The sequence below is a fragment of the Centropristis striata genome, chromosome 16 (genome assembly GCF_030273125.1).
Source record: "Centropristis striata isolate RG_2023a ecotype Rhode Island chromosome 16, C.striata_1.0, whole genome shotgun sequence".
Taxonomy (NCBI): domain Eukaryota; kingdom Metazoa; phylum Chordata; class Actinopteri; order Perciformes; family Serranidae; genus Centropristis; species Centropristis striata.
The window spans coordinates 26,945,289-26,961,464 of record NC_081532.1 but is presented as its reverse complement, the minus strand read 5'-3'; the positions used below and the strand labels follow the sequence as shown (position 1 = coordinate 26,961,464).

Sequence of the window (16,176 nt, the reverse complement as noted above, 5' to 3'; positions counted from 1 at the left end):
AGTGTATTTAAATGAGTGTAATTTCTAGGAACCACAGCCCCATGCAAAAACATCTGTATACACAGCTCAGCTCTACTTCATCACTGTGAACGTACACAATCACCAGACTAGAGGGCAGACATCAAATGCAACCCCATACTGTTATGGGGCTCCACTTTGATCACAAATGCACACTTCTATGCATTTTCAAGGCTGGATGCTGTGATACATACAGTATCTGGGTGGTTCTCATGAAGCCAGTCTAAGCTATGCCTGTGAAGATTATAAGGACATATTTTATTCAACTAAATATATTTCACTTTATATGAGTGAACAATATAGCCATAATGAGGCACAATTCATTGTTTTGTGCTATTTTCTATATTTTTAAACATATTTTTGATTCACAAATTCATCACCGTAATCCTTTCAGATAAATATTTCATGGTTTCCCCACACTTATATACAATAAATACTTAATAAACTTTATAAAGATAAATATACATTTGTTTAAAAAAAATATATAATTTAACAGATAATCAAATATAATGGATTTTAACAATGTATAAAGAACAAAATCTGAATGAAAATTGATGAGGAAAAATGGTTAAATGTTACGGTAATGATAGAATTGTTTGCATTAAAATATGTGTATATTTTATACATTTTGATGATACCAGCTAACCTTGAGCATATTTAAGTGCTTAACCAAGGAAAAAAAAAAAAGAAAAAAAAATGTTTTTGTTTGTTCGTTTTTTAATTTCTATTTAAAAATATGTTACGGTGATGAATTTTGTTCACAGTGTCTCTAAAAATGTCAGAAAACACACAAAAAAAATTCAAATAGATTATAAATTTGTATTGAACAGTGATATTACATTGTATATGTTATAAAGGGTCAAATAAAATATGTATTCAGTGCTCTTGGACTTTTGCTATGAGCATGTTCATGAGAATCACCCATCTGTGGCTACAGCTAGGCTCTGACAGCTCTATAACACCTCTTATAGAACGAGCAAACATCAGATTGTTGCAGTTTTTCCCAATGAATATGACTGAACCTGCTCCATATGTCAGCAAACTCTATTTCTGTGATGTTTTGTACACTTGTTCCATTATTTTTTCAGTTTTACTGTGTTTTAAATCTAAATCTGTGAATTTAAACCTAACTATGTGCTTATTACCAAATAGATTCTAAAATAACATAAGATATAAGAGATTGTGACAGTGTACAAATCACAAAAAAATATTAATTTCAGCCGAGGGAATGATAAAACATTTAAAAAAATGACAGTAGTCATGAATAGGGATGTCACGATAGGGATCTCAACTGATGATTCAATACGATTTCCAATGCAGGGTTAAGGATGCGATTTTTTTTTTTAGCAGAATGAGCTTGCCGAGAAATTAGGGCTGGGCGATATGGACCAAAAGTCATATCCCGATGCATTTAGGCTGAATATCGATATACGGCATATATCCTGATATTTTAATCACAAAGTGAGAGCAAATGTTCACTCAAAGTCAAAGCCAAATATGACATGTCACAAGTAGTTTTATCGAAACCCTTTTTATTTAAGTGAACATAAATACTGTAGAATAACAGGAGTACCTTTTTTTTTTTTTTTTTTTTTTTTTTTAATCAAAGCTCCATAAAGTGCAGATTTAAATAAAAAAAATATCTTGAATAAAAGCCGCAGCTTGCCTGGAGCAAGGATCACAGTGCAAATCTGAACTATATTGATATATGTGATATGGTCTAATTCCATATCACATTTTAAAATATATCGATATATCGCCCAGCCCTACGAGAAATTATGACAAAAAAGAGTTAATTATTTCTCAGACAAAAACACAATATTTCTGAGCTAAGGTGTAACTGCAAAACAGAAAATATGCAACAAATGCATATGTCCTCTCAAAATTGCATCTGAAATATATTTTATGTTCAATAACAAAAAGAAACATTTGAATTTTAAAACAAATCCCACATCAAAATAACTAAACAAATGATACAAATTAATAAAATCACTTCAAATAAACAAACATTGTTGACTTACATGTGTTCCTAATTTGGAATGTACATGTTTGTTTGTTTTTAGGTAGAGCATTTTCAGGCAGAAGCTGAGATCGCTGCACATTCACAAGGTCCACTGTTGCTGTTAGCAAGCTAATGTTAGCTAGTATCCACTTTTGTCATCTTAAAAGTTCAGTTTTCCAGTTTGTCGGATTTTAAAAACGTAGTTCTGGTTCTTTAACTTGTTGGTAGTGGATTTCACCACACAGCAGCTTTTAGACAATATTCTGTTGTTTGCTAACAGACGACATTGACGAGGAGGTTCCTTCATCAAATACAAAGTTAACGGTGGGGCTGAAATGCGGTCTGTCTCTATAACTGACAGTGACATATGCTGTCACACAAGTGAAATCAAAAGCAGATCACACATTTATATTGATTTTTAACTGTCTCACGATGCATAATTACATCCCTAGTAATGAATGAATAACCAAGACACTGACTCATTTGCAAAGGGAGCAATCACGACTTCTCTGCAACAGCGCTCAAAGTATTTCTAAACATCCTTTTGCCTTTTCCGCTGTATGTATGTAAGAAGTGTAATACTGCATAAAGTTACACCTGGGGCTCAGATGTTTTTAATTCTGTGTCTCCAGAACCAGTGCTGCACTCTGTGCCTGTGTCTCCTAACCCCAAAGTAAAACCGTGCTGGTAAATGCACAGTGCAAAATTCACAGTTTACCATGGAGACAGAAAAACAGGTTACACACAACTGAGACAGAAGTAGAGTTGCTGGAAGCAGGTCTACGTGGCGCTCTTGCAATTATGGAAATGGTGATCACCATAATTGCTGGTTAGACCATTTTTATGTGACCTAATCCTAGAGCAAATGAAAAAATTGGACATAATAACCAAGCAAAAATGAACTAAAAGTGAAATAGTAACTACATGGAACTCATTATAAGGGCACTTACATTCTCACTGGATCCTGCAGACAAAGACCTCTGCTGAAACAAGCTGTCTGAATCATGGAGGGAGGCCTTGCAGGGACTCGCAGAACAACTCCCATCCTCGTACTCTTCGTCAACTATCTTGGCCTCAACCTGCAGGGAGGGAGAAAACAAGGTCCCCCTTGGCTTACACTGTACTGTACTGCTGTATTGATTTTGCTAAATATTTATATATTTATGCAACTTGTTCTACTGAGCAGCTGTGAGTTTTATTCTGGGCAGAAAATAATGTTATGCTGTTCTGGAAGTCTATTCGCAATTCTTTTTGAAGCTGAAAAACACACAAAAAGGTTTACAAGAGGAAAATGAGGAGAGGATGCTGTAGCAGCAGACACTTTAGCATCCAACCCAATTATGCTTGTTATGATGTTCAACAACTCTTATGCTTCTGTTTGCCTTCACTGACAACAAGCTCGAAAATTATGATAATTAAAATTATTACATTTAACCCTCTGAACCCAAGGCACTTCCAGGGCATTTTTTATATGACACGTGCTAAACATAAAGGACAATTTACATTTTTTAACCTCTACAAACCAGATTCCGAAAAAGTTGCTATGTTGCCTAAAATGTAAATAAAACAGAATATGAAAATCCGCTATTCTGTTCAGTATATTCTATGTTCAAACTGTTTAATTTACTTTATCTGAAATTGATGCATTCTTTTGTTATATTTACATTTCACACAATGTCCCAACTTTTTGGGAGTCGTGGTTGCACTTACAACCTCCCTTGTCTTGTCCTCTCCTCTCTGCTCTGTGTAAACAGCCCATAGTTCCCTGGTAGTTTCACATCATTTCTGTCATGTGACTGTGCCATTCATGGCCTTCCAGTTGCACTAAAGAGTGTAGAATTGGATGGTTTTTTTTACAGGATCTGGTTTATTTCTGGCAACTGTTTATTTTGAAGAATTTTAAAGACGACTTACACAATAAACAAATTTTGATGATATATCACTATTTGAAGCATAACCCTTTATAGGGCACTCCTGGAAATTGAAAGTGTTTTTATATTGCAAATCGAGGTCAATTGAGTCATTATTATTATTATATTTATCATAGTCTCTTTCCCACAGCAACCCTAAATAGACAATAACACATCATTTGCACCCATCACCAGTTTATCTTTTACCTTTAAACTATTTATTATCTTTTTAGACTACTTATTACATATGCGTAATGTCTGAATGTCTTTTTTAAAGCACCTTATATATGAGAAGCACACGTAAATTTAGTTGTATACTTTTTTAATACAATGACAATAAAGGAAAGCTTGAATCTTGTGTGATTTACTGATTGTTCAGATGTCACAGTGTCACTATCTGTGATGTAGAAATCCATGTGGTTCTATGAGCTCACGGAGAGACAGGACACCTGTTATAGATGTCCACTCAAGTTACCAAATATGGTTCTTTGTCTGATAAAGGGTTAACAGAAGTGGTTGTCACACATTATTCATTCAACGGCCGTCATTTATTGGAAAATTTGTTGAGAATTCCTGCCTTTACAGTTTCTGGCGTTGCTTATGGTGTAATTTTGTCAACATGGTCTCACAGGAATCCGTGGAATAGCCACGGAATCACTCAAATTTCCATGAAACTGACACAGATTTTGCTACAATGCAAGTTAATGACAGTCATATCCCGGGGCTATTCCAACATACAAAGTGATTATGTACATTCACTGAGTGAATATTTAGAAAATAAAACATATATTTCTCGCTAGATGTGTAATCAAAATCCATTTTTATGCAGAAACTAAGTCAAAATATTGATTTTTTCACTAAAAACGAGAGAACTGTCCGCCATGTTTTTTCTTCTGACCGCCGGAACCTTGAAAGTCACGTGACTTGGAACAAACCAATAGGAAAAAATATCCATGGAATAGCCATGGGATATGACTGTCATTAACTTGCATTGCAGCGAAATCCGTGTCAGTTTCACGGAAATGTGAGTGATTCCGTGGCTATTCCACGGATTTTTAGTTAAGCGAATCGGTGGCTATTTCACAAATTCCTCAGGTTGAATTTTGTTGATTTTCTTTTGTTTTTCATTTTTTTATATAAAAAATAACTTTCAACTCACCTGTGGGTTGTTGGGTTCAGAGCGTTAACTTAAATGGACCCAGAACATGGCAGAGTGGCCTACGTGTATCTACTGTGATGTTGACAATACTGTTTTTCGACTGAAACTTCTAACTTCCTGTTAGATAAATAGCACCAAGTTGTTCACAGATTGTATGCTAAAGACCTCCTCGGGTTGCAGTGCTGCATGAGGTGGTGCTTTACCTGATCAATAGGCAGGTCCACCTTCAGCTGGCCGTCTTCCTGCACCTCCGCCGCTCCTGCCATCTCCCTTCTTTTGTTTTGTGCATTGAACACGCTGCCCTCTGAGAAAAGTGATTAATCACAATTACCTCATCGGCTGGCAGTCACCGTCTCATTCTTCTGCACACTCTCTCTCTCTCTCCATACCCCTCCATCCCTCACTGCCCTCTCCCTTTGCCTCTCCTGTTCAACTTCACAAGAGATCAATGTTGCTGTCAAGCCATTTATTTATTTAGAGTGGTCCCACGGACGAAAGGGCCAAAGAAAGCCACAGCTGTCCTGCCACAAATATGGCCAGCCAGCGTGAACTTTCAGTGCGGGGTTAGTTCCTGACAGTGACAGGTTGCTGGTGATGCATGTGGGGAATAGCTTGTATGGCAACGTCACACTGTTTTCCCTTGTAAACAAACTCCTTTTTGTCTGTGGCTGCTGGACGGCATGGACTGTGAATAATTAAACACACTATTGAGCTTGAATCTACTTCATTAGCCTTAAGTAATTTCATTTAAATAATAAATAACAAAGCATGGTAGATTAATCAGTGATAAGACAAAGGAACAATGTATAGGGGAAAAATAGCTCAAAGAGGCAATTAAACAGCTACAATCCACGTAGACTACTTCATTATGTTTTTCAGTCAGGCATTACACTTTTGGATCTCTTTCCAAACTCACTCGAGTTAGAAAAAGACAAAATGATTGAAGAAATCTGGTGCCAAGTGCTATGAACCTGGACCAGATGATGCTTGCGAACACAGTATGGAGTTAAAGCAATGTCCAAACATGAAACAGTTTAAAATGAGCTACAAAGACACTATTTTCCAGAGGTACAGTGATGAGCAGGGTTCGTACACTCTTTCAGTAGTCAAATTCAAGGACTTTTCAATGACTTTCAAGGTCCATTTTCAAGCTTTTCCAGTACCTTTCAACGGTTGTAAATGGCATGTTTTAGAGGAGTACTTCGATACTAAAAGGGGTAATTTCACTTAACCATACCACCAGCAGTGGTATTACACTTTTAACAACTAAAAGTAGTTTGCTAATCTCATAAAACATACTGGTAGCTCACAAAAATCATCAACCGGCAGCTGGTGGAACTAAACACGACCCAAACTAGGAGGAAAGACCCACAAATAGGCCTACTAGAGGACCCCTCACATCTACTATGGATAAGAAAAACTCCTTCAGTAAGAAGATACAGGGTAGAGCAACAAGAAACATCTCAGAAACAAGAAGACGCAGGCGAGACGGTCTTCATTTCAGATAGGCTATAGGCTATTCACTTTATGTACCGGTAGTTTTTTCCATTGAAAATGCGGTTATCTATAGCCAGATTGCAAGAGAAATACAGTAAGAATTTCAAGCATTTACAAGCATTTAATCCAAAATCCAAGCACTTTTCAAACCTTGAAATCCAACATTAAAATTCAAGCATTTTCAAGAATTTCAAGCACCCGTATGAACCCTGAATGAGGGAGATGTGTTATGTTATGTGGTTAGTGTTATGTTAGTGTTAGTGTTATGAGAATACTGTGTTTATTTATTTTGATCTTTTTTACACTGGTTGTCATTTTGTGTTGTTGTTTCTTTTCCTTTCGTATGTATGTGTGCGTGTGTTTGTGTATGTACGTATAATTACGGTGTATAGGTAAATAATATTTATGTTTTGTATTACAAGACGTGTTTAGACAAGGATTTTAACTTGTCATATTTAAGGAGAGGGGGTGGGAGTTTCTAAGTTTTAATTCTTCTCACTCCTTTTCGAATATGTATTCTACATGTCATGTTAAATGTTTTGTCTGACTCTTTTTTTATTATTTTGTTGCCATGTTCGAAATAAACTTAAATCAATCAAAAACCGAGCTATCGCCAGTATGAAGGCTTCTAAAAGTGGATTTGAAGGAGACTCAATCTTTTTAAATCTTGGGCCTTTCATAATGCATTTTGTGGGAGGAAAACGTGACAGTAAGTATGATCAAGTGATCGAAATGTGGCCAACTGCACTCTGGCCTAAACAACAGCATCATCATGAGCACAAGGGGAGAAAATCAAAAAGCCACAACTATTCAAAGCAACTACAAAGAACCTTTAACTGGTTTTGAAACAGTCTCAATATTAGTCTGCATCCTGCCAAAACAGCTGTGTTCAGAAAGAAAAGTAGCATTGTTCTACTAGTATTGCTATAGCATGTTAAAGTGGTACAGTACAGGCTGAGTCTTTCAGTTGTCTCACTGTATTATTGTGCACAGATGGTAAAACGAACACCCATGAAAAAACAACTACTTAATAATTGGACAGCAAACACACATTCACTGTGCATTTATGATAAACACAGTGTCACTTCTACACAGCGCAACTGCTACAATATTCAACTATTAATCTGAAGGAGTATTTTGTCACTTTTATGATCTTTCCGTTGGCGTTATTTGTGATTAATAACTTATTACCATTTTGATCCCGGCATCAGGAGAAAATTAGAGCATTTTGTTTCCCCCCACATAGTTAACAAGGCTTTCTGGATACATATTCAACAAAGTGGCCTGATTGAATTCATCTATGATTTAAGCCCCCTTGACGGTGTTTGAAGTCTTGTTCTGTTTAATATTCACAGAAAAGACGTGGTGTTTCTTTCAAAAGAGCAGGGAGCTTGGTTCTGTTTGGACTTAAAAGAGCAGGTTGAGAATCCAAAGAAAGCTCCTTCACCTGCCAAATGTTTTTCTAGGTTTCCAACACACGCCACACTTCTTCACATATGCACACAGAGGACTGTAATGTAATGTAACTGTGCCTACGCCTACATGTGTGCTTCAATGTTCTGTTGCACACGAATACTGTACATTTACATTTGTGTTTAAAAGCCAACAGGATTCTCCTTCATCTCAGAGAGAAAGAGTGGAAAAAAACACAATGAGGACAGGGGAGCTGGAGAGAGAGACATGGAGAGAGAGATTTCGATAGAATTGCTCTGCTTACCCCCTGTCGAGAAGAGAACTGGGTTTCTGGACACCTGCCTCTGTTGTTTGGTTCTCTCCGGTTTGGCTTGTTTCTTCATCTGGCCCCTGGCTGTGTGCTCAAGGTCCTCTCCAAAGCCTGTGTGAGCAAACTACATGAAGAGACAAAAGAGAGGAGAAAACAGGGGCGCAGATTAAGGCGTATTTCCTCAGATTTCTCTGTGATTCATCATCGACTTTTTTGCTGTTGTTTTGTAAAGAGGAAGAAGAAAAAAAAGACAAAACACATCGGGGGCAAAACTTGTTTCTTCTCTCTTTTCAACGCTTTTTTTTTTTTTTTACATTTTACATTGACCTCAATTTTTCATGAGCTGATATGCTTTGTAGCTCCCCCGTGACTCCTACTGTATTGAATTCATCTGGTTCCAATACATCCCGTGCACAACCTATCAATCACTAGGGAGCGTGGCAAACTAATCATTTATTGATGAAATGGGGCAGCCATGAATTTCTAACTGCATTTGTCTTATTTATCAAGCCAGATCAAACAATGAAAATCCAAACAAGCTTAAAGGGAAAGGGAGGGAGTCGTAGGGAATAAGTTATTCTTCAGCAGTAGACAGCAGAAGGTTATTGATGGAGAGGGGAGGAAAAAAAAGAGGCTTGGGACTTAGTTGCATGGTGGGAGAGGAAGAGAGAGAAAGAGAGAGAGGGAGAGAGAGAGAGAGAGAGCAGTGGGGAGAGTTCAGAGTGATGTTCAGACAGCAGGGTACACATCTGAATTAATGCTTCCACAAAAGGCAATTTTCTCCTCACAGGCTCCTCATCCCCTCTGTAGGTAGCAAGGTGAGGTATGTCTCCCTCACAGAGACGCAGACACAGAGAGCAGGATAGAGCAGACTTAATGTTTCTTTTCAGCTACAGTGCTCTTTACGGCAGCTGCCTGGCTGGATCCCTGGGCTGGCTCGGGGGATAGTGTAGTGATCTCAGGCTTCCACCAGAATACACTTCTGGCAATGGTGTTTGCAAGCTCACTAACATGGCCTCTGGGGAGCTGCAGCGTTGTTTCTTCACTTGTTTGCTTTCTTTAATGCAAAGGCAAAGTCTGTTGATATTCTTTTGAATTTCTACAGCCGTTGGTGGGCCGAGGGAGGGAAATAAAACAACAAAAGAAGAGTGAAGTTTGCCTGGTATATTCAGCGAAAGGAGAGTTGAAACAGAGTTCACGCTGCATCGCTGCTGTGTCCACATAGCCACGCGAGATCAAAGCAGGAGGAGCAGTGGCACAGTCGCAGTGGTAAGCTGTTCATTTCCTAACCTCGATTCATCTGTGAGTGATGTGCGACAACTTCGCCACAAAGTTCAAAATCGAAATACATCTGGGCAATCAAAAATTGAACAGCTTGTTTTCCGTGTTTACAGCCTGCTGGTGAGATGTAAATAGATCTTATTTAAATCAACAAAGTTAAATCAAGACCGTCTCACTCGGGGAGCGGAAAGCAGAGGACGAGGGGCGCCGCCGAGCCAGGAGAGTACAGTACAAGTAGCAGGGAAAGTGGAAACGCGGCAGTGGAAAAGCTGAGGTCATCTCTCCTCTCGTTCTGCATTACATATCTACAGTACCGTGTCCTGTGGGAGCAGACAACTGTGCGTATCTGGAGGCCCCAGAGAGAGAGACCAAGAGAGGGCTAGAGTTAGTGTGAAGGGGCTCAGGGGGACCACGCTGCAAATAATCTGTGGCCCTCTCAAGTGGCAGAGAACAGGAGTCAACAAGAGGACACTGTGATATGATAGCCAGGGGAAAACCAGGGTCCCAACCAATTGGACCTGAGCAGCCTCCAGCCATGCTGGCTGTGGTATCAGTAGGAGTCACTCCCAGGGCCGGGTCCTCAGTGAGCAGACATGCTGGCAGCAGTGAGGGGGTATAGTTTTCCACGGGGCATTGCTACTTCCCCTCACCAATGACATCATCCAGAAACAGCAGAGAAATAGAGAGCTGCAGCAAGTCATCGCTGATGTCAGGGAGTGCAGCTATTAAAAGCTTTAGTCAGCCTTTCTGGGCCATTTTCACAGGATGCTTCGTACATGTGAAGCACAATTGCACCGCTCATTATTATCCCGATAATATGAAAGTACTTTGCTTTGATGCACATCATTATTCTCTTTTTCTCTTTGCATTCCTCTCCCGCCTATTAATCTTCTCTTTATGCGACGTCTACCTCAAAAGTTTCTACCTCATCATGTCTGTGAACACCTAACTCAGCATATATGGCTGTACCCGATGGGAACATGGTGTGCTGGAGACTTTCAATATTACACTCTGCAGAGCCGTCAGTTTTAGGCTTCAGCGGGTGCTCCACACCAGATGTCCCAGTCAGCGGCGCAGAAACGCTCCGCCACTAGTGCAGACAGGACAGGACAGGACAGGACAGTGTTCACATGCAGCCAGAGCAAGGTTACATTTTACACAGCCTCAGTGGGCATGTTTAAAGGATCTTTTTACAGCCGTTTCAAACCAGACTGCTGTTGTTTTGTGAGGTCAAACTGAAATTAATGACGGACATGACCCTATAAATGTATGTGTAATCAGTAAGCTAAACAGCCGACAGATCAAGACAGAGCGGGCCGTTTTTGTCACATGTAGCCTTCGCCTCTGAAAGGTCCTTATTAACTGGTCAAATCATGTTTACAAATTCATGAGGGTTGAGCTGTGGAGGCAGAGGGAGTAAAATGCGGCAGCATCATGTCCATTGAATGACTAATACTACAATGAGGTGGGGGGGATGTAAAACACAGCCATAGCTCTGTCTCTGTCTCCACCTCATGGTGCTGAGGGAAACAGCACAGGCTCAGCAGTGTTGATTCACATTTTCAGACTTAACTCTATGGAGTCTTGGACTATTTAGTCCATTTTTTAATCCTTTTCATGTCTTTTCGTGTCTTTGTTGGTCATTTGTGTCTTTTTATGTCTTTTTTTTACATTTTGTGTCTTCTGTGGGGATTTTTTGGTCATTCTGTCTTCTCATTTTGTGTCTTTTTTGGTCATTCTGTCTTCTCATTTTGTGTCTTTTTTGGTCATTTTTTGTCTTTTTTAAGTCATTTTGTGTCTTTTTTTGGTCATTTTGTGTCAATTTATTTCTTTTTTTAGTCATTTTGTGTCTTTTTTAGGTCATTTTGTGTCATTTTATTTCTTTTTTTAGGCATTTTGTGTCTTTTTTTGTCATTTTGTGTCATTTTATTTCATTTTTTGTCATTTTTTGTCTTATTTCAGTCATTTTGTGTCATTTTATTTCTTTTTTTAGGCATTTTGTGTCTTTTTTTAGTCATTTTGTGTAATTCTTTAGTCATTTTGTGTCTTTTTTAAGTCATTTTGTGTCTTTTTTGGTCATTTTGTGTCTTTTTTAGTCCTTTAGTCCAAATAAAACGTAATTTTGAATCTTTTTTTTAACTTTCAAAACACTTTCATGCTCAATAAAGAATTTTAAATGTTGCAAATGTGATCAAAGGTTGCAAATGTAACATGTAAGGGGGTTATATCCAGTTCTATCATTTTATACTAAATATATTTGAGCTTGTCTCCAGTTTTACTTGGTATATCATCATCAAACTGAAACTGGCCTCATGGAGTTTACAGCCAGAACTTTAGAGGTAAATTTACAGTAGGGCTCCACGCTGCTTTGTTTTCTAGTCAGGATGTCATCAAGAAGTCATGCTTTGGTGCTTTTGGAGACTCCAGAGGGTTAAGACAGAACCTCAGTTCTGCAAAGTTTGATAATAGTGTGGTTTCCATATATTTGTTTTATGATTGAAAGATGTGAATAAGGAGAAGAAATTGTACAATTTTCTTAACATATTCTAATATATTACTAATAAATATTCATTGTATTTCTGAATATAATGGTAGTCAACCACAGATACAGCTAAAGATAAGGTGTGGGACATTTTTCTCCATCTGAAAAAAATTGGCATCTGCCACAGCATTGTCATCTTTCATGGTTAGAAGAATCAGATGTCAGACACATCTCTCACAGGAGGCCCCCCATCTCCACCTCAACTTGCTGAGTGGGCTTGTTCTCATCTTCACCGTGTGATTTGGTGTTCATCTCGGGCCCACAGCAGTGCAGTCCTCATATGGATTCAAAGCACTTCACTGTCTACTTAATCACAATACAAATTGTCCCGGTTCTGGTTTGAATAAGAGATTTTTTTTGTTTTCAGTCAGTGAAGTCCCCCTGGTGCATATGATCTGTCTATGAGGCTCACTGCACTTGATCAAGTGGGCCAGCCTTTCTCTGTGGGGATTACCCATCAAAGTGGAAAGCAAAGGTAACTCAATGCCTCCTGCAGACAGTGATTGATGATAGCGCTGTTTCATAACGAATTGCACCCCCACAACAAGTCTCACACGTGGGAAATGTTAATTGAAATGCTGTGTGTGCAAAGATACGCTTTTCAACTGTGGTACTACCAAGGTGTTACGGCAATAAACCGGAGGGAATTTAGTGGGGGGGGGGAATGTAACAATTGAGCATGTCGTGAAAAAGTGAACAACCAGATGGCAAACTGCACACAACTCTGAAGCAGCAGCACTCACCACATCTTTTGGATGTCTTGTCTGTTTTACAGCAGGCAGGATGTCTTGGCTGCAGGGGAGAAAAGGGAAACCAATGTGACGACACATTTTCTCTTTTTTTTTTTTTATATAACTTCAGGATCCAGTGTTTATTTAAAATCTGTACATAAGAAAACTATTTAACTGACCAAAAGTCATAGGTGTCATACCCTTTGAGCATGTTTTCCTTGTTTAAATCCCTGCAGGAGTCATAGTGATCATACGGGAGAGATTTAAACTTTTCTGCACCAACTGCAACGTAGTACTGGTTGTTCTCCAGTTCAGAGGGACCGCTGACAGTACGCCCAGATAACGTGCAAAGCCTGGGAGCACAAATGAAGAAATACCACAAATTGGACACCACAAGTGTCTTTTCAACTGCGCTTCAAAATATCACTGTTTTGTATATTAAATGAGACATATGTACACTGTAAAACAAAAAAACCTGTTGTTTTTACAGTAGAAAAACGGCAGCTGTGGTTGCCAGAACAAAACCGTAATAAGTACAGTGCAACTTTTCCTAATATTACAGTGAAAGGATATTAGCACTGTTAAGATTGCCATTTTATTCCATATTTTACCGTAAAAAAAATCCATAAAAAGTTTGTATCTTACCTATGTACTTGCTGTCTTTTATATTTTTTTGTTTGTTTGTTTTTTTAGGGACTACGGATGCAAACTAGCATCTTTGCTATAATCCGGCATATTTACAAAGATGTTTTTCGATGTTCATTAATGTGCACTGTCCCATCCAAAAATAAAGTAATAAACAAACAAACAAACGAAATGCTGTTTTGCCATATAATTGACAAGAAATTACTTTATAAATGCCACATAAATAAAGATTTTACCATTAAATATAACAGTATATTTTTGTTAGAGATATGGTGTTTAGTTGATTTAACAATGAGACATAAAGTGGTTTTACAAAAAATAAATGCACAAAAAATAAAATTACAGTGATGGCTTTTATATATATTACAGTATATGTTGTTGCAAACACGGTGCCACTATTTTACAGTGGAGTAATGTTTGTTTTTTTTAACTGTAAAAAATACTGTTTTGGTTGATATATACATTTACAGTGTTTTATTGTTACTGGAAGTGAATTAACCCATTTATCATTTTATGGTCTTTTACTGTCATGGTTTAGCAGTTTTTCACTGTGAAATCTACAGACTTTTTTTTTACAGTGTAGATATCTCAAATATAGAGTGGTTAAACTTTATGTGAGCATTTTTTTTTTTTAAACATAAAAGCAGTGTTTGTTTTACAAGCAATTCTGGATAAACTCTAATAAACTGTGAGCACATCACAACCAGACGCTGTCCCAATCACTAATTAATTAGAAAAGTCCTTCTGCTCTGCTAATTTCTTGCTGCATTGCTAATCATATTTCCACAATCTATTTTGAGGAAGCAGGGAGCAGCTGATACTCTACACAGAATCAAGATTCAGAATTTGGGACTGATTAACTGTTGATTGGTTTCATTGCAAAACATAAAAAAAAAACTACAGGCTGTACATTTGCTTACCCTTAGGGGTAAATTAATAATTTAAAAGTCAAAAATCACCTGTACACAGCACCAGTGCGAAGACGCACTTTCTCTGTCACCATGGCTAAAACGTTTTCCCAGCTTTTGAGAGTATACTTTGGGATCCGTATTCGAACTGGAGGGACCAAGACTTCTCCGTTGGTGAAGACACTTTGACACAGAGAAGTAATTATTAATAGTTGAAAAGGGAAAGGGGGGAAAAACTATATTTGTATTCTACATTACACAGCAAAAATGCCCTACTGTTTTCCATTCATGATAATTTTGTATCAAGTTTAAAATGAATACTCACTTTATAGTGCAAGACTCATCTGTAGTTTTCCCCCAGCGAGAAGAAGTTACTATTCTGCTGTGGACAACAGGTCGGATCTTTCAAAAATTTCAAGAAAGAAAAGAAAATTTCAAAAGGGTTAGAAACTGTTTGGTTTCCAATTATTATTTAAACCACTTTAAGGGGTTAAAATAATAGGAGTATAGGCTCAAGCCACCGGCAACTTCCAAAAACTCCATATCATACTAAAGCTGCTATGATTAGCCGAATAATCGTTTTGTCCATGAAAGAAAAATTATCACTACCAATCATCATGACTATTTTGATTGTTGATTATTCGTTGAAGTCAAAAATAGCAGAAAATGTTGACTTTCTTAGTTAAATTAATTCTTAACTTCTTTCTTAATTGAGAAAACAGCATGCATATGAATTAATAATTAAAATGATTTTTAGTTGCAGCCCTATATCATACATTACCAACATGTGTGACAAGTATGGTAATATATAATACAGCACCTGATAAATGTTAGACTTAGTTTAACCATTTTCAGTATGACTCAAACACAGAAAAGAGTCTTCTTACCAGTTCTTTTTTCTTTTTCGGGGGCTTCTTGGTTGTAATGCCGCGATAGCTGGAAGGCATGACATAATAAAACTGTAAATGATTCAAACCCGAGCCCCTGGTGCTACATGTGAAACCTATAAAGATTGGTGAAGACAGCTGTAGACCTGATAATTTTATTGCCCATCAAAATAAAATACTGGTAGAGTTTACAGGTGAAGATTAAATAAAAAATCCTCTATTCTTTATGCTTACTGAACTACAATACCAGCACATTTTAACACCATACTGTAAAGCCAAATTTAGACTTTATATATATTTAAGATATGTTTGCTATAAATGTAGGTTATTATAACCCTTAAGCACTTAAGTTAATGAAATGGAGACATAATCTAAGTTGACTGCCCTCCTTGCTGCCCCCATGTTTGACAAAAGTGCCATTCTGGATGCCCCTGTGATAGATAAAACATGATAAAGTGTTCTCTAGGGTGCCCTTCCAGTGAAGACAACAACATGCAGTGAACTAATGGGTGCTCGTATAAGGACCACACATGAAACAGTGCCTTCTCTGGTGCCCTTCCAGTGGGGAAAATGTGAGAAAGTTCCCTTCAGGCTGCCCTTCTAGCAAAGAAAACAAGATGCAGTGAACTAATGGGTGCTCTTATATAGACTAAACATAACACAGTGCCTTATAGGGTGCCAATCTAGTGGAGAAAATGTAAGAATGTGCCTTTTAGGGTCCCTTTCTTGCAGAGAAAACGTGATAAAATCCACTCTAGCATGCACTTATATAAGAAAACAAGATGCAGTGAAGTAATTGGTGCTTTTAAATGGACAAAACATGACGAGACTGCAATGTAAAAATGCCACTAAATGTTCAAAAACTGCCCACAC

At 37.8% G+C, this 16,176-nt stretch overlaps 1 protein-coding gene across 7 annotated transcripts in view; it reads right to left on the bottom strand.

The window, feature by feature from the left end:
- The window catches only part of LOC131988792 (doublecortin domain-containing protein 2), a 78,603-nt gene that overhangs the window by 61,122 nt on the left and 1,305 nt on the right, over positions 1-16,176 (bottom strand). For 6 of the 7 annotated variants that reach the window (XM_059354051.1, XM_059354050.1, XM_059354053.1 and 3 more), the window contains exons 2-9: positions 15,304-15,352; positions 14,742-14,818; positions 14,468-14,599; positions 13,064-13,216; positions 12,876-12,924; positions 8,304-8,433; positions 5,293-5,393; positions 2,971-3,099 (exon numbers count right to left, since the gene is read on the bottom strand). In XM_059354051.1, the coding sequence (XP_059210034.1) occupies positions 2,971-3,099; positions 5,293-5,393; positions 8,304-8,433; positions 12,876-12,924; positions 13,064-13,216; positions 14,468-14,599; positions 14,742-14,818; positions 15,304-15,352 (820 nt within the window). The remainder of the gene's footprint in view (positions 1-2,970; positions 3,100-5,292; positions 5,394-8,303; positions 8,434-12,875; positions 12,925-13,063; positions 13,217-14,467; positions 14,600-14,741; positions 14,819-15,303; positions 15,353-16,176) is intronic. The other variant, XM_059354054.1, reaches the window with a different exon arrangement.